The sequence below is a fragment of the Erpetoichthys calabaricus genome, chromosome 13, assembly GCF_900747795.2.
Source record: "Erpetoichthys calabaricus chromosome 13, fErpCal1.3, whole genome shotgun sequence".
In the NCBI taxonomy this organism is placed as follows: Eukaryota; Metazoa; Chordata; class Cladistia; order Polypteriformes; family Polypteridae; genus Erpetoichthys; species Erpetoichthys calabaricus.
Window position 1 is genome coordinate 1,610,748 of NC_041406.2, and position 18,403 is coordinate 1,629,150.

Here is an 18,403-nt window from a genome sequence, read left to right on the forward strand (position 1 = left end):
CATGGTCCAATACACGCAGTAAAGAAATAGCGAAGGAGTAAGCGGCGATTAAACAGAATACAAATCAAAATAAATGGGAAGTTTGTACTTTCAAGAAAATATCACTAAAATGTTAAGCATGCCATTAAAAACACTTTTAAATAGAGAGATAGATAGATAGATAGATACTTTATTAATCCCGAGGGGAAATTCACATACTGCAGCAGCAGCAGCATACTGATAAAGAACAATATTAAATTAGAGAGTGATAACAATGCAGGTATACAGACAGACAATAACTTTGTATAATTTTAACGTTTACCCATAGGGTGGAATTGAAGAGTCGCATAGTGTGGTGGAGGAACGATCTCCTCAGTCTGTCAGTGGAGTCAGTGCGCAAGGCACGTCACGTGATTGGTTGGTTTGTCAAATCTTGGTAGCTAATCTGGGTTGTGAAATTGACAGCCGTGAACAAAATTTACAGCGAGAGAAAAAAAATGAAAAAAAGGCAAAACGTGCAAGAAGGTTCAACGCAAAATGTTACTCACAGAGGGGAGTGGCAGCCGGCCGGCACCATAGGTCATGCCCTGCAATTGTTAGCATCGGTGGGCTCCAGACGCAAACCGCCCTGTCTAAGCAGCTTAGAAAGAGGGATGGATGGAATCCCACCTGGATGTGGCCTTCAGGTTTCTTTTAAAAAAGCTTGAAGAGGGGTTTTGTAAATTCCATAAATTATCCACACACACACATTTAATAAATTGTGACTGGGTGAACAGACTGAGGGACACCAGAAGAAATGTCGGGGTACCAACCAGGCTACCCTGTTTAATTGGCACAAGAAAATGACAGAAATCTGTGCTGTCGGCACCAAAATAAATGAAGCAACAACAGCGTTGCATTTGTAATTCCAACAAATGGAACATCGCAAACATTTATAGTAATGCATTTTACTACTACAGTTGTTTGTGATGCGTCATCTGTTGAAGTGACAAATGCAATGTTTTTTATTATTACACGTATTACGAAATATATAACTATAGGTGGAGCATTGCAAAAGGTAACGCTGTATACGCCAAGGTCTACTGTACATTGATTACTTAGATTTCTGCCTGTCTTAGATGGGTAGCACAGCTGTTATTTAATATAATATTTTAAAAAAACTCCAGATGTATGGCCTTGTAAAACCGAGTTCCACTTCAGCGCACCGTTTGTCACTCGTCTCTTCTTGCAGCTCGTGCCTGATGGCTGCCGCTCTTACTTTGTGTTTTTCTCTTTTACTTTTTGTGCGTTGTAAGTTTTGTTCCATGGTTAGAAGACTGCCATCTATCGGTCTTACCTGGTACTGCAGCAAAATGAATATCGTAATGATCCTTTCACTCGTCACCATTAGTGGTAACTAATTCCTATGTTAAACGTGTTCGGCCGGGTGACGATTTGGCTGCTTCACCGAATACTTGACAGTTGAGAGTGAGAAGTGGAGATGAGGACCCCGACTCGATCCCCTGGACTGAGCTCATGGAGGGTCACGCCACGATTATATGCTCCATGTTTGCTTTTAGTATCATTCTAATTTTAATTGCATTATTGTGCAGCATATTCCAGAATGTTAACGGAAGGGAGTCCCTCGTGTTCCCAACCTTCTTTTAGAATATCCAATAAACCCCAGAGTTGTCGTCCACAAAGTAATTTGAAAGACTAAAACGACAGAAGAGGCTTGTGGGACTTGCACATAATGTGAGGTTAACTGATCCCAATGCCCGCCATCCTTGCCACTAACCCATCAGTTTGAGGGTTCACTTTGAGTGATTTAGGGACTGCCCTGAATGTGTTTACTTTGTAAAGACTTCTTTGGGGTGCCGACACGTTCCCGTGTAATATTTTAGAAACTGGCTTCTCTCTTGGGAATCGCCTCGGGATATCGTGTAGTGTAATCCACAAGGACCAAAATGTCCCCGGGTGAAGAGTCGGAGTGGACCTGCTGTGTCTGCCGCAATACTCTCCAAGGTATATCAGGGAGCAGTACGGGGACAAGAGACGCCAAGGAGTCTGCTGGAATTGGCATTCCAGGCAGGAACCACAAAAGCAGCAGAGCTCCTCGTGAATTCCCAGCCAATAAAACCAGAGCTCGAGTGTCTTGTCGGCCTCTAAGTGGGCGCCTAGGAGAGGGAGGGCCGTGTGCGAGTTCGTCAACCTGCCACTGGTGGGCATTCTGGACTGGCAGCAGTGGCCTCACCTTTCCATCCTGCTCCGCTACACGATACATTAAATCATCCTCGATAACAAAGTGTGGCCTCGGTGCCATGGGATGAGCTGTACGCGGTCAATCAACGAGGACGACTGCACTTTAGGGAATCATCGTTCCTTCTTAACTGAGTGCTGAAACTGTAACTCAGAGAGCAGATCAGAGGTGACCTCCCGGAGCCTAGTGACGTCTCGCCTGGCGTGACCAGTGAAATGTCTGGCACAATGTCACTTGTGTCACACCAAGCCGCCTTAGAACATGGCGTGGAGACAAGCTGAGAAGAGGCTCACTAGGCCCACTGATTCACGAGGTGTGTTTTCTGCTATTCCGCTATCACTTTGTGACCAGTCCTGCTCAAGTATGACACGATAAGGTGTGCCACCCTTATTCTTTGAGTATTTCCCTTAAAGGTCATCCCACATGAGGCAGAGCGGTCAACAGGTGTCCCTGTGGTTGAAGGTTAAACAGGTCCTTCTGATTCTTGGAGAAGTGCGTATGGTGAGCAAGAAATGAAATGATCCTGCCAACATGGAGCAGGGCTGTCACTTTATACCCACTAATTATGGGAGGGTCAAAGGGGTGGCGCCCAACTGCAGTCTGCCAGCTTGTTAATGCACGGAGGGGAGGGGCTGATCTTTTCCTTCGAGTGGACTGTTGGATCCATGCCACGGTGACGGGGCTCTGGTTTGGGGACACGTTCCACCCGAGGCTTGTGACGATCAGCAGGCTGTTGTGAGTATTTGCTTTGCATGGCCACCGTGTCTTGCTCCAAGGTCTCTATCAGAGTATCCATGTTTTTCCAGGTGTGCCAACAGACCGGTTGGGCAAGAGACTTGGGTGGGTTATTCACTGATTAATTACAACTTTTTAGAATTATTGGTCTTAGGTTTTGGCCATCGCCCTTCTCTCCCCGATAAGTGAAAGGCCAAGCTGTGGGACAAAACGCCACTCCTGACATTGCCTCGTATGCTGGTCCGTGATTACTCCGTACCTGGCCAGGATCTCCACCTTGAGGTTTTCATAGACAGTGGTGGTCTGCCCATCCTGGACATAATTGGCCCATTGAGCCTCACCCATCAGGAATGGTGCCAGCATGTGGGCCTGTTCTGCACACTCCCAGTGGTATCTAGTAGCTGAACGCAAAAAAATCATCAAGTGAGTTTCAATATCATCTTTTGGCCAAAGTGGCATCAGTACCTGGGGTGGTCCAAAAGCCCACTGTTCTGGGAGGGCGGCTCTGGCTTGATTGCTAGTTTTTGCCTTGGCGAGTTGGCTCGTCTGGTTTCCTACATGAACTTAGCAGGGAATGGACTACCTTGGTACAAGCAACATGAGGTCTACCAGCTCTGTCATTGTCCAGTGCAATCCTGCCGACTACGCCACTGTAAATTGAATGAACACAAGAGATGATAAAGGTTTGGAGCACCCAAAGGTGGTCCAAAAACACGCAATTAATGCAGAGATGTCTTTTCAGACACGGGTTGGAATTGAGACCGATTCCAGAAAGGCGGTGGGCAAATCGGAAAAGGCGGGTTCAGGAGGTCAGAAGTCAAAAGTGACCTCATGGATATTCTGTCTGTCGATCCTCAATCAAGAGAAGAGGCATTAAGTGAAGGTGCCAACCCCTGACTTACCATTAGGTGAGGCTCCTGCTACGGCCTCGGTCTTATGATATCCACGAGATCAGAACGTTTAGGACTGAACTCCTGGTCCAGGCTTTGGTCTCGTCACGGCAGGACTCTCTGGAGTGCCAGCCTGTGCCACCAATCCACGATTCAAAGTGCCATGGCGTGTCTGGTGGGCACAATGCAGTCCTCCCTTCAGATCAGTGCGCGGGCCACATGTTAAGTTCAAATCCAGAGTAGTCAGTGGGTCAGCACCCACTGTATGTGTGTGGAGACACTCAAGTGGTCCTGTGCTCCTCCTCACCCACTCAGGTCTGCTGATGAACGGCGTCTGGTTAGACGAGATTAGAGTACATAAACTTTATTAATCTCGAGGGGAAATTCAGATGCATAAATCAAGAGAATCATAAAAAACAAGAAGTACAGACACACAGGACAGACAATACAGCGAATTAATCAATCGATAAATAAATATTAAAAAAAACATGTATATTGTGCAGATATATTAAAATTGAACGCATTGGATTGCCTGATAGAAGTGGGCAATAAAGACCCCCAGAGGCACTTCTTAGCATAACATGGTGGAATAAGCCTGTGGCTAAAAGTGCTGCAAGACAGAGCTGAGGGGATTTTTTGTGATGGCATCCAATTGTTCAGGCTTTGTGCTTCTTTTGAGCTCAGCTTGCTTCGCCAGGGGTCTGCGGCGTAGAACAGCACACGGGCCACTATGGACTGGCAGAACATTTACAGCTGCACATACCAAGAGACCCGAGTCTCATTAGGAAGTCCACTCTGCTCTGGGCCTTCTTGACCAGCGTCACTGTGTTGTCACACCAGTCCAATTTACTGGCACTTCCACAGCCACCTTCTGAACAGTGGCAGATCTCAGAAGAGGCTCCCTGGCACACCAGGCGTCCTCTTTTCGTCTCACTGGTGTTGAGTCTGCAGTCATGTCATCTGCTGAAACGTGGATGCAGATCAGAACGTTCACACCACACTGCGACTAATAAGCAATTCAAGCCCCAGAGGCAGCTTATGTGAACCCCCCCAGGTACGTGTACAGTAGCTCTGCACCAGGATGGACACATCCTGACATGGCCGTTCTCCTACAGTAATCAGTTGGGCCACCCCACCGAGACGGCTCTGCTTACTGCTGTCATACTGTGGTCTCATCCTGCTAGATCTCGACTCTGCCTTTGACAAAGTCAACCACCAGATCCTCTATGCCACCCTCTCTGACCTTGGCATCATTGGAACTACCTCTTGGGCAGATCCTACAGTGTCTCCTGGCATGGAGAGATGTCAAGGGTGCAGGTGGCAAACATGGTAGTGCCCCAAAGATTGGTACTGGGCCCACTCCCTATACACCTCCTCACTCAGCCCTGTGGTTTCTCTTATCAGTGCTATGCTGATGATTTCCAGATGTACCTGTTGTTCACTCCAGAGGATCACACGGTAGGTGGAGTCTGGATGAAGGGGCACCATCTCCAGGTACACCTGGCCAAGACAGACCTTCCTGATATTCCAGCTCATCTGTCCATTCAGCTCAGCTCATTATCACTGACACTTACCAAGTCCGTACGTTACCTCAGGGAGTTGAGCAATGAGAAGCTGATCTTCTCTGCTATGTTGCTAACGTCTCTCGGTCTTGCAGAATCACTTCATCACTGCCAGATCAGACCACATCTGACACAGCGTGGAGCACAACCCCTGCTCCGAGCTTTGGTTTTGTCAAATCTGGACTTCTGCAACTCGCTGCAAGCAGAAGTACTGGGCAGGGCTGCTTTAACGTATGGGCACAGTGGGCACTAACCAGTGACCCCAGGAGCATAGCGGCTCACGATGTTGCTGATGCCTATGCATGTTTCGGTTTTGCTATCAAACAGCAGCCCCAGTGCACTACTTTGCCCCGAGGGCTTATGATGCTGTTAAGACCACCAAGCCAATACAGATGATTGACTAATCGAGCAGCACGTCTGGTGTTCAGTGAGCCGAGGTGGGCTCGTGTCACCCTCTCTTCAGATCACTACAGTAGTTTCTCACATATTGTATATGGACCATTTGTCAGCTTCTGTGTGTCTTCTCGACCATCCAGGTCTGCTGATGAACGACATCGGGTGATGCCACCTCTGTGTGGTATGAATTCTCATTCCAGGCCTTTTCTACGAGTAGACAAGCCGCCCGTTTTCATTCGTACTGCGGACTCCCTCAGAGTGTTTAAGAAGCTCCTGGTGACTTTCTATCTAACTGACCTGTCAGGTTTTGTACCTCGCTTGTATTTTCTTCTGAGTTCTTCGCTTGAGGTGATCGATTATGTTAATCCATTTGGTAAGTTGCTTTGGAGAAAGGCGTCTGCTAAGCAAATAAATGGCACTGCAGATTTACTTTTCCTCAGCGCGTCAACTCCAAATCTCTGCTGTCGCTTACGTGTTCTTATCTGTGAAGGTATTCAAGACAACCAATCAAAACTCACTTACAGATCACGTGTCCCACTGTCGCGTCTGCCCGCAAACCTGCAGACCAACGCGATTTGTTTTTGCGTTTGTCGCCAGTCATTGGCACTCAGGAATTCTTCGTCGATATTTGTAAATTTCCACGATGCGTGATTGGGGGATCAAAGGCATCACGCGTGTAAAGAGCAGCGCACAACACGCAGGTGGACGCGGCTTCGTCCCGCACATTTCTGACCCAAACGGCGTCCCCTATTTTTCCAGCACGCCCTCTGGTGACGTCATCGAGGTCAGTGACACAGAGGCATAAGCAAAGATGGCGACCACCTACTGCAGCTTCAAACTGTGAGTTTACTTTTCGTCATCGCGCGCGCCTCGTTAACGCGAAAACTGCAGGTGGAGAAGTCGGACGAACAGCCGCTCGGCACCCCCGACCCGTCCGTCCTCTTCGGCAGATCGGGCGAGTCGCTCTGGGCTGCGCCGGGCGGCTTTGGTGTCCCAGGACTGGAAAGTCAGACGAGAGCCGTTCACTTGAGTGCTGCTCCGGGCTGTCGGTGTGGGGAGCGGCGGGCTGAGTAGAAAAAAAGTCCGAGAGTGACGTGGAGGAGTTGAGTTCTGCGGGAGGTCACTGAATGGCGTGGCTTTAGTGGTTGTCCCCTGATGTCCCTCCTTCCGGGTCGAGTCCGGCGCTTGTCTGCGGCGACACTCGACGGGGGCGGCGGCGGCTCCTCCTCATCGATAGGCTCGGCAGAAGCGCTGGTCAGTTTGGGGGTCTGTCCTTGACTGAAAGTCGGAGGTGAAGTGTGCGAATAGGACCGTAAAACACACAGGAAAGAAAACTGCAGCCACGGAAATGGTTAGTGATGTGGCGCTGATTGCAGAGCAGGTGCTCTTAGCAGACAAGAAGGAGAAGCCCCGTCGGTCAGACATTCACCTGGCGTCTGTCTCAAGGCTGCACGTTCTCTTCTTGTTTGAGAGGAACTTCAAGTAAATTACTGGCCGTGCAATGGCATATAAATAATAAATAAGTAAAGCGCCGCAGCGGTATGCTAACAAAAGGGACTTTTTGACCCCCTCCAAGCGCTGGCTGTCTGTGTCAGGGTTTCAAAATGAGCCGACAGCGAGCACCGCCGTGTGCTTAGCAGTGGACTGACACCCCGACCAGGGTTTGTCTGTCCCCAAATCCGCACCGTATACTCCTTTATACTCCATCCATCTTATTTTACCTGCCGCCTGTCCAGAGCAGAGTCTGAGAAACGCCGGAGCCAATCGCACCTGGGCACACACACACACTGGCCAGTTTAGTGTCACCAAGCCACCTAATGTGTATGTCACTGATGATTCCTGTGGGAGGAAAACCCAAGTGATCACAAGGAGAACATGCAGATGTGCCATTAATAGGGGAAAAAGTTCTTTAGATAGATGAATAGAAACTTTATTAATCCTGAAAGAAAGTCACAACAGCACGCAAGAAAGGCACAGAAATGCATATAACAAGAATGATTAGAGTCTCAGGTGTGCTAACAGTGTAGGAAAGCTGAAGATTCTGCAGTTATGGGGGGGTGAAAAAGAGGAGAGGAGTAAGGGGGAGAAGTTTGAGAAATGTCTGCCACGTAACATCAGCAAACCAAGAAACTGCTTAATGACTTTCAACGCACCAGAGAGCCTCTGCGTCTGGTCCGTATTCAGGGAGTGGGTGTAGTACTTGGGGGTCCACATTAGTGACAGGTGGGGCTGTTTTCGTAACTAGGCTAGAGAAGAAACGGGCAGAGCAGGCTCCTTCTCCTTAGCACACTGTGGTGTGCTGGGCTGGTGCCATCACTTCAAGAGTGGCCCACTGAATCAACAAATTAATTAAAAGGGCAGGCTCAGTTATGGGAGGACCCCCTGGAGGTCATAGAGAAGAAGAAAATTAAAACTGAGTGCCATTATGACCACCGCTGCTGCGTGTGCCGTCTTTGTGACACTCTTGGTGCGTTTACATGTCCACTCACAAAACAGGCACAAGGTGGCTGACCCTGTTAAGGCAGAAAAGTCGTGTCTTAAAATACCACATTTACATGTGCAAGTAAACCTCTGGAGTTCTCCTTTAGCTAAACGACCGCACAGGAAAAGAATTAAACGTGAATCTGAAAACAAGCCTGTGCTCATTTTCTTAAGGTTCATAAACACTCGTAGTCTGTAAGTCACATCCGCCGACCTGAGCCCCGAATGACTCGCACTGTGAACTGTGGCTGCTGCGTCACCCGATCGCAAATCGCCGGATGAAATCTAAACTGGCACTTCATTCATGTGTCTCTGCTTAAGTGAACCCTGCACAGGAGCGCCTCGCCTGTACCCGAGCCCCTTGTGTTATGCCCACTGCTGCAGGAGTAAGAGTAACGCCAGGGTTTATGCTTCAGTGAAATAAGGATTGTGTCAGGTTACACGCTACTGTGAAAAGTGACTGTTGTGTGTGATAAGTCATGTGTGTTTTAACGCATTAGCGCTGTGCTGCTGTACATTCTTAGCTCTGTACATTCAGGTCATGGACATGCGTGTATCGATTTCTAAAATCAGGAGCCAGACTGTTTGAACCAGGAGAAGTAATAATGAGATCGCCCTTTGTGGACACTTCTACCTGTGACTGCTGAAAGTGTGCGAGAAGCCAAGCAGGCGAACAAAGTGGCAGCGACCTGGTGAAGGGTTTACAGGCCCAGATAGCCGGGTTATTCACAGAGACGCCTACCTCTGTTAACCCGGGTACTCAGAAACCGATAATCGCTGTCTGTCTGTCTTAAGTACAAATAATGATAATAATTTTTTGCATTTATATAGCGCTTTTCTCACTACTCAAAACGCTCAGCAATTGCAGGTTAAGGGCCTCGCTCAAGGGCCCAACAGAGCAGAGTCCCTATTGGCATTGACGGGATTCGAACCGGCAACCTTCCGATTGCCAGTGCAGATCTCTAGCCTCAGAGCCACCACTCTGTACTGTAACTTACTGGTTGACAATTCTTGTTAACACAGTGGGAGTATTCAGTACATGTGAAGTGATTAGAATTACACGTCACTTTAAGGATGTCAGCCATTGGCACGTGGCATCATCATTCAGGGTACTTGTGTGTTATAACCCCACCACTGGCACAGGCCAGAGAAAAACTTCATTGTGTTTTGCATTCGTTTGTTTACAAACCAAAAACAAGAATATGTAAAATGTGATTTTTAATTACCGTATATTCTTACGTACAGTATAAGTCAGGTCTTGAAACCTGAAAAATCGATCATAAAATCGGACCCTGACTTATACGCCCGTTCAAAAATACGACACTTAATTTTTTTGCTTCCTCCAATCTCACGCCAGTTTCTCAGACACATTGAATTTTGTTGCAGCAGCACAATTTCTTTTGCCACTTCCAACGGCTTTTAATTTAAAACCAGCTTCACGTTTTCTTCTGATCGAACGCTCCACTGTAGATAAGGGATGCTCTTAAGATAAAAGTGTATGAGGGTGTGAGATACAAGAAACACAAAACAGTGCAAACGTCACTTTGGAATAGTTCAGGTATTACCGTGTGGTCACGTAGGCACAATGCACAGAAGAAAAAGGCCGTGTGCTCCGTGGTGACTCTCTCAGGTGGGCGTCAGCATATCATAATCTCTTGGACCAATAGTGTGAGTTTTCCACATTCGACTTACATGACCGACATTATAAAATACCAGAAATTATACGGTAAAATCAAGCCTTACTTATCTGTGTGAGAACTTAAACGTGAGTATATACAGTACTTCTGCCACAAAGTTTCTAATGTCGTCAAGTGTAACATCTTAAGGGTCATTGCCGAGGAGAGCGCTATCTGGGTTGAGTGGCAGAGTTATAACACACAAGTGCCCCATACAGCCCAAAGGGAACAAGCCACCTTGGCCAAGTCCTGGTCGTTATCGACTGTGATGGTTGAGGGTAGAAAGGCCTCACACGGCCCCCCTCGGAGTAATACAGTGATGTTACTGAATGTGCCCGTCTTACACCATCTGTTGTGCCATGTCCTCCAGCGAGTCCAGCCTGACTCGCCAGATTTGCTGATCAGTTTCTTTAGTCTGTTGGCATCACCTGCACTAATGCTGTTTCCCCAGCACTCTGCCACACCGAGAAATCACACTGGCCACTACAAAATGGCAGAAAACATGTAAGAGTGGGCTGCATATACCAAATGACCTTGACCTCCTCAGGGAAAAGCGGCCACGCAGACCCTTCTTGTGTGTTGGCACTCTAGTCAAGCCTATCAGTGAGATGCACCCTTTGCCACTCACATGGCCTCTCCACTGTCGATGAGCCTCCTGAAGTCTACAATTATCTCGTTGGTCTTACTAAGTTGAGCGGCTGGTGGTCCGGTTTGCACCATTCAACAAAGTCCTTGGCCCGGGTGAAGATATTTAAAGGCAGGCAGGCGGGCGAGCGGCCGGTCCATTCACAGCGGCCCACTGCTGCACTCCTGTCTGTTTGGGCCCATTTAAACGTATTATTTGAGATGTTGTTTAAATTGAGAGTTTTCATTGCTCACATTTACGCAGTGGCGGATCGTGCATTTCACACCTAGGCCTTCAGTAATGCTCCGTCTGAATCAATCTGCCCCTCAAAAACTAATTTATGGTTATAAAAACCATCTTAATATGCAGAAATACAGTATAAAGAGCCATTGCATCGCAGATAGATAACTCCTGTAGCCACAATACAGTAAATGCCTTTATTGAATAGACAAACCAGGGTGAACAAGTTCCTTTCTACTGCAGCCCGTGACACACATAAAAAACATCAATAATAACTCAGAAACTTGCAATATTATTTAGGAAAATCGCAACATTTTACTCACCAAAAATTCGGATTATTTGTAAACAAAATCCATCCTCCTCTCTTTCCTCAAAAACAGTTCAGTTACTCTGTCGTAAAGATTATCCGTGCGCTTCACTTCCATCACGAAGTCCCTTTCTATCGCCATCGAAGCTAATGCTGAAAGTCGAACCTGCCCTGTCGTATTTCTGGCATAAGTTTTAATTCGCTTTAGGGCTGAAAATGTCCGCTCGACAGAAGCAGTGGACACGGGAATGCTCACCGCCAAACATACCAATGTGTACAGCTGCCCCATGATGCTCTCATTCAGATTTTTCTATTACACCATCCGCACCATCCTATCCAATCAACGGGTCTGAATACGGTGACGTTGCCGTACGCCTGCTAGAGGGCCCTAGTGAAACCAACTCAAAATCTGTTTGGTTGAAGCAACAGTTTAATCGACATTTATTTTGTGTTAGAGGGCCTGCAGAACGGATTGTGAAGGCCTCCGGGCAGACTTCTTTGACTTTGACCCTGCCTGGCAACAAATGATGGCTGAAATGTGATTGGTTAAATGCTTTAATACGAAAATACATGTCTGGTAGCAGCACAACCATCGGAAAAGCTATGAAAGGAAGCTGACAGACTATCTGGAATTATTTAATAAGTATTCATGGACAAAATATAATTAACATCAGTTTGTGATTCAGATATTTTTTTAGGCCAGCAGAGAAGGCCTTGAAGGCCCGCCACTGCATTTACGTCATGTGACTCAGTTACGCTGTGGGTTGATTTTTACGTTTTCTTTCCCAAACTGCATGGCTGCGACTTGAACTCACATTTGGTTTTCTGGTTCTTGTTTCGTTTATGTGACCTGCCGCTCTTGTCACACCTTTGGTTACTTTGCGTTGTGACCCCGTTCTTCCTTTGCAGTTGTCATTGTCAAGTTGGTCTCTCCAAAGCCTTTTGTGTAAAATAAGAATTAAGAGTAAGACATCTGAATGGCATTATGTAAATGTATAGCGCCTTCAGAAAGCATTCAGACCCCTGCACTTTTCGTTGTGTTGCAGCCTTGTGCTGAAATCAATGAAATTCATTTTTTCCCCCCTCATCAAGCAACACTCAGCATCCCAGAATGACTTTAGGACTTCTTGGAAATTTGTTCAAAAAAAAAAAAAAAAAACGGAAACCTCACCTTGACGCAAGTATTAAGACCCCTTTGGCAGCCGGGAGTCTTCTTGGGTCGGAGGCCTCAAGATTTGGAGATTTGCTGCCATTTCTTCTCCAAGCTCAGTGAGGTCATGTCGGGTGGAGACCACCAGTGGACTGCTGTTGTCGGGTCTCTCCTGAGATGTTCAGCTGGGCCACTCGAGAACAGTCACAGGGTTGTCCCTAAGTCGCTCCAGTGCCATCTCTCACCAACTGTGAAATAACCTCGTATGTCACAGCAAATTGAGAAAATACTGTCGCCCCAATAATTAACGATCTCGAGATTTCATTTTTTCCTGAGCTTCACGTACAGAATCTTGTTTTTTTTTTTTTTTCATGAATCAACACCACCTGCCATTTAAATCACGTGACTGTAATCCGACATTTTCATTGGCAGGTCGGTGGTCTTTCCTCATTGGTCAGTGGAGTTGCTAAGTTTTTGTCTTGCAGTATGTTGTGTACATGTGAGTGTCCATCGTCCTGCTGTGACCCGATTGAAGACATTTGGTCATCGCCGCTACCTTATAACGTCAAGAAAAACCTGGTAACCCCAACTAAAAAAACTCAATTTAGAAAACAAAATGGCAGCTACTCGTTTTTTTTATTGCACGTGAGATCTCTGCTTTGTCCTGTTTGATGGTGAACCTGATGCCCAGTCTGAGGCCCATAGTGCCATGCAGTGGGCTGTCACTAAGGACCCCTCTATACTTTACTCCTTTCGGCTTTTCCTCCACTCTGACTGGTGGTGCCCACAGCCGAATCCACTTTAGGAGACGCTCCTGGGCACCCTGATGCCTTCTTCACCTCACCTCAATCAGCGTGACACTGTGACCTCAGGCCTCGTCCCCGTTGTCACCCTCACCCGTCATGGAGATGACGTCAGCAGGTCTTTTTGTGGCAGGGCTGACATGCAGTGGTTTTTGGGATCATTTTCATGGCAGAGAGGGACTTCACAATTAATCGCAGTTCATCTGCTCACTCACGTCAGAACGTTCTGGAGTCGATGCAAATTGCCATCATAAAAACCGAGGAGGCAAACTTGGTGAAAATTCAGATTTGTGTCATTCTCGACGTTTGGCCCCGACTGTATGCAGATCCGTTTATTTTTGCTGGTTGGCCTCCTCTTTGCTTTCATATCCACTCACCCGCCTGTCTGTGTTGACATTTCTGTAAACTCAATGCGGGCTGTCATGTCATGTCAGGTCACCACAAGGCGAGCGAGGCGCTCTGAGCACTTCATTTGGAGGTTGTGCTTCTCTTTGCCAGCCAGCTTTTAACGGTCAACGTGATTAGCCGACGGTGCAGGCCCTAAGTAAAGGGTGCGATTCATCATGTCCAGTCGGGCCTTCATGACCCTCACGTCTCCCTGTTATTAGACAGCAGGCTAAGCCCACATTTTGTTTTTAAGTGGATATTAGTGAGGTAAGTAAAAGGTGCCGCGGGGGACATTTAGTGTGCCGTCTGTGTGGTCATCACTTACAGGAAGAATAAACCAACGTGTGACTACTGGGCTATTGGAAATCAAACTGTGGCCATGAAAAGGCCGTCACACGAATGACAATCAAGGACGTTTTAGAAGAGCTGCTTCTCCACTCCTGTTCTGTTATTTTGATCCATCGATTCCTCAGGCCTCCATAATAAGCTCTCAGGTTCTCATTATCTTGTGCTAGTAGTGCAGGGCCAGAGGACACAGTACAAATCTGGGGATAACTCGCTACAATCTTGGCAGCCATCGCAGCCCTAAAGGATCGGAGTTTGTCACCCAGCTGGCCTCTGATTCTGCTCAGCTTGTGGTCCTCGTGTCACACACAGTGCAGACTGGGCTTCCTGCCACCTCGTTTCTGAGAAAGCCCATCACAGGCTTCCTCCTGCTGCACCAAAGTTGTGGAGCACCTCTGTCCGGGGCACACCAAGGCCCACACCGACTTGCAAGGCTGTGTTCTGCTCGGCCATCCCTATGAGGTGGTCTTTTGAGACCAGGCTGTGCACATTACAGACGTTTTCTTGTGATGATTCTGGTGGCCTGACCGTATACCCTGCGTAGACAGGAGGAAGTGTGTCACAGCTGAAGAGGATGAGATAAACAGATAGGTGTGTGGTAATTACTGTGCCAAACGTACAGTTAGGTCCACAAATATTTGGACAGAGACAACTTTTTTCTAATTTTGGTTCTGTACTTTACCACAATGAATTTTAAATGAAACAACTCTGATGCAGTTGAAGTGCAGACTTTCAGCTTTAATTCAGTGGGGTGAACAAAACGATTGCATAAAAATGTGAGGCAACTAAAGCATTTTGTGAACACAATCCCTTCATTTCAGGGGCTCAAAAGTAATTGGACACATTAAATAACTGGAAATCAAATGTTCATTTCTAATACTTGGTTGAAAACCCTTTGCTGGCAATGACAGCCTGAAGTCTTGAACTCCTGGACATCACCAGATGTTGGGTTTCCTCCTTTTGAATGCTCTGCCAGGCCTTTACTGCAGCGGCTTTCAGTTGCTGTTTGTTTGTGAAGTTTAGTCTTCAACAAGTGAAATGCCTGCTCAGTTGGGTTAAGATCAGGTGACTGACTTGGCCATTCAAGAATTGTCCACTTCTTTGCGTTAATAAACTCCTGGGTTGCTTTGGCTGTATGTTTTGGGTCATTGTCCATCTGTATCATGAATCAATGTGACTGCTGTATTTAGCTGTATTTGAGCAGACAGTATGTCTCTGAACACCTCAGAATTCATTCGGCTGCTTCTGTCCTGTGTCACATCATCAATAAACACTAGTGTCCCAGTGCCACTGGCAGCCATGCACGCCCAAACCATCACACTGCCTCCCTCCACCGTGTTTTACAGATGATGTGCTATGCTTTGGATAATGAGCTGTTCCACGCCTTCTCCATACTTTTTTCTTGCCATCATTCTAGTAGAGGTTGATCTTCGTTTCATCTGTCCAAAGAATGTTTGTCCAGAACTGTGCTGGCTTTTTTAGATGTTCTTTAGCAAAGTCCAATCTAGCCTTTCTATTCTTGAGGCTTATGAGTGGCTTGCACCTTGCAGTGCACCCTCTGTATTTACTGTCATGCAGTCTTCTCTTTATGGTAGACTTGGATATCGATACGCCCGCCTACCCCGTGGAGAGTGTTGTTCACTTGGTTGGCTGTTGTGAAGGGGTTTCTCTTCACCATGGAAATGATTCTGCGATCATCCACCACTGTTGTCTTCCGTGGACGTCCAGGTCTCTTTGCGTTGCTGAGTTCACCAGTGCTTGCTCTCTTTCTCAGGATGGACCAAACTGTAGATTTTGCCACTCGTAATATTGGAGCAATTTCTCGGATGGGTTTTTTCTGTTTTCGCAGCTTAAGGATGGCTTCTATCACCTGCATGGAGAGCTCCTTTGACCGCATGTTGTCTGTTCACAGCAAAATCTTCCACATGCAAGCACCACACCTCAAATCAACTCCAGGCCTTTTATCTGTTTAATTGATAAGGACATAACGATGGACTTGACCACACCTGCCCATGAAATAGCCTTTGAGTCAATTGTCCAAATACTTTTGAGCCCCTGAAATGAAGGGATTGTGTTATAAAAATGCTTTAGTTGCCTCCCATTTTTATTTAATCGTTTTGTTCACCCCACTGAATTAAAGCTGAAAGTCTGCACTTCAACTGCTTCGGAGTTGTTTCATTTAAAATTCATTGTGGTGATGTATAGAACCAAAATTAGAAAAAAGTTGTCTCTGTTCAAATATTTATGGACCTAACTGTACATGACTGGCACTAAGCTGCCTGCAATTCAGGACATACGCAGCACTCTGTACCTTAGAAAGCCAAAGAGAAGAATTAAATGTCCTCTGCCATCCTGCACATCCACTTTTGTCACTCCTCTCCATTGGCACCAGTCAATTTGGGGACAACAGCTACCCCAACAAGTCATAACGGGCCTGAACAGCCAATAACAGAAACAAATACTGTGCTTTTGGGTTTGTGTAGAAGAAAAACACATACAAAAAAAAAAAAGAAATTAGCATCGGGGCTCCAGAGGATGTCCTGTCTAATGGGAAAGTCCGGCGGATGAAAGGAAAGGAAACAGCATTGAGATCCATGAGGTTCGGAGAGGGTTTTCAGGGGCGCTGGTCTCCGTACTCCTCTGAAGTTGGTCTGAAAGCGAATGCCCACTTGGAGTGCAGATTTCACAGCCGAGACTGGAAGGGGTGTGGCACTGTAGGTGAAGTCAGCGACCCTTATGGTCTTCCAGCAATTTCTCTTTAAACAAAAAGTTAGTGGCGCCATTGCACTCTGGTCCTCCCCTGTGTTAGTCCAGTGGTGGCCTGTAAAATGCTCCTATTGCTCATGTGTCAGACGTTTTACATGTGTGTGCGTACATATATGTGTGTGTGTGTGTGTATATATATATATATATATATATATATATATATATATATATAATAATAAATAATAATAAAAATTTATATATATATATATATATATACATATATATATATATATATATATATACGCTGCCTGGCCAAAAAAAAGTCGCCACCTGGATTTAACTAAGCAAATAGGTACAAGCCTCCTATTGGATAATTACTGCATGGGCGATTATCTTTCAGCTGGCAACAAGTTATTTAACCCCAACTGGTGCAATGAGTTGCTTCTCATTTCTTAAACAACATGTCGAAAGACACATCTCGTGGTCGTGGAAAAGATGCTAGTCTGTTTGAGAAGGGTCAAATCATTGGCATGCATCAAGCAGAGAAAACATCTAAGGAGATTGCAGAAACTACTAAAATTGGGTTAAGAACTGTCCAACGGATTATTAAAAACTGGAAGGATAGTGGGGACCCATTGTCTTCGAGGAAGAAATGTGGCCGGAAATAAATCCTGAATGATCGTGATCAGCGATCACTTAAACGTTTGGTGAAATCAAATCGAAGAAAAACAACAGTAGAACTCAGGTCGGTGTTTAATAGTGAAAGTAAGAGCATTTCCACACGCACAATGTGAAGGGAACTCAGGGGATTGGGACTGAACAGCTGTGTAGCCGTAAGAAAACCACTAATCAGTGAGGCAAACCGGAAAAAAAAGGCTTCAATTTGCTAGAGAGCATAAAGATTGGACTCTGGAGCAATGGAAGGTCATGTGGTCTGATGAGTCCAGATTTACCCTGTTCCAGAGTGATGGGCGCATCAGGGTAAGAAGAGAGGTAGATGAAGTGATGCACCCATCATGCCTAGTGCCTACTGTACAAGCCTGTGGGGGCAGTGCTATGATCTGGGGTTGCTGCAGTTGGTCAGGTCTAGGTTCAGCAACAGTATGTGCTCCAAGAATGAGGTCAGCAGACTACCTGAATATACTGAATGACCAGGTTATTCCATCAATGGATTTTTTCTTCCCTGATGGCACGGGCATATTCCAAGATGACAATGCCAGGATTCATCGGGCTCAAATTGTGAAAGAGTGGTTCAGGGAGCATGAGGCATCATTTTCACACATGGATTGGCCACCACCGAGTCCAGACCTTAACCCCATTGAGAATCTTTGGGATGTGCTGGAGAAGGCTTTGCGCAGCGGTCATACTCTACCATCATCAATGCAAGATCTTGGTGAAAAATTAATGCAACACTGGATGAAACTAAATCTTGTGACATTGCAGAAGCTTATCAAAACAATGCCACAGCGAATGCGTGCCGTAATCAAAGCTAAAGGCAGTCCAACGAAATATTAGAGTGTGTGACCTTTTTTTTTTGGTGGCAACTTTTTTTTTGGCCAGGCAGTGTGTATATATATATATATATATATATATATATATATATATATATATATATATATATATATATATTTTTTTTTTTGTCAAAGATAGCTCGGCCACAGACAGACACAACAACAGAATGTCCAAAAACACACACACGTTTATTCTACACAATATTTACAAAGTGCTCAGTCCCAGTTCCTTTGGCTGCCTCCACTCCTGTTTCGCAAGCTCCGTCCTCTTCCACCCGACTCCGGCTCCCCAGATGGAGTGAAGCGGCCCCTTTTATCCTGCCCCGGATGTGCTCCAGGTGCACAATGATGAACTTCCGGTAGCACTTCCA

General features: G+C 46.3%; 1 protein-coding gene across 1 annotated transcript in view; it reads left to right on the forward strand.

Moving 5' to 3' along the window:
• Positions 1–6,370: 6,370 nt before the first annotated feature.
• The window catches only part of sacm1lb (SAC1 like phosphatidylinositide phosphatase b), a 68,727-nt gene continuing 56,694 nt past the window's right edge, over positions 6,371–18,403 (forward strand). The window contains 1 exon segment of the mRNA XM_028817872.2: positions 6,371–6,641. Coding sequence (XP_028673705.2) covers positions 6,613–6,641 — 29 coding nt within the window. The 5' untranslated portion in view covers positions 6,371–6,612.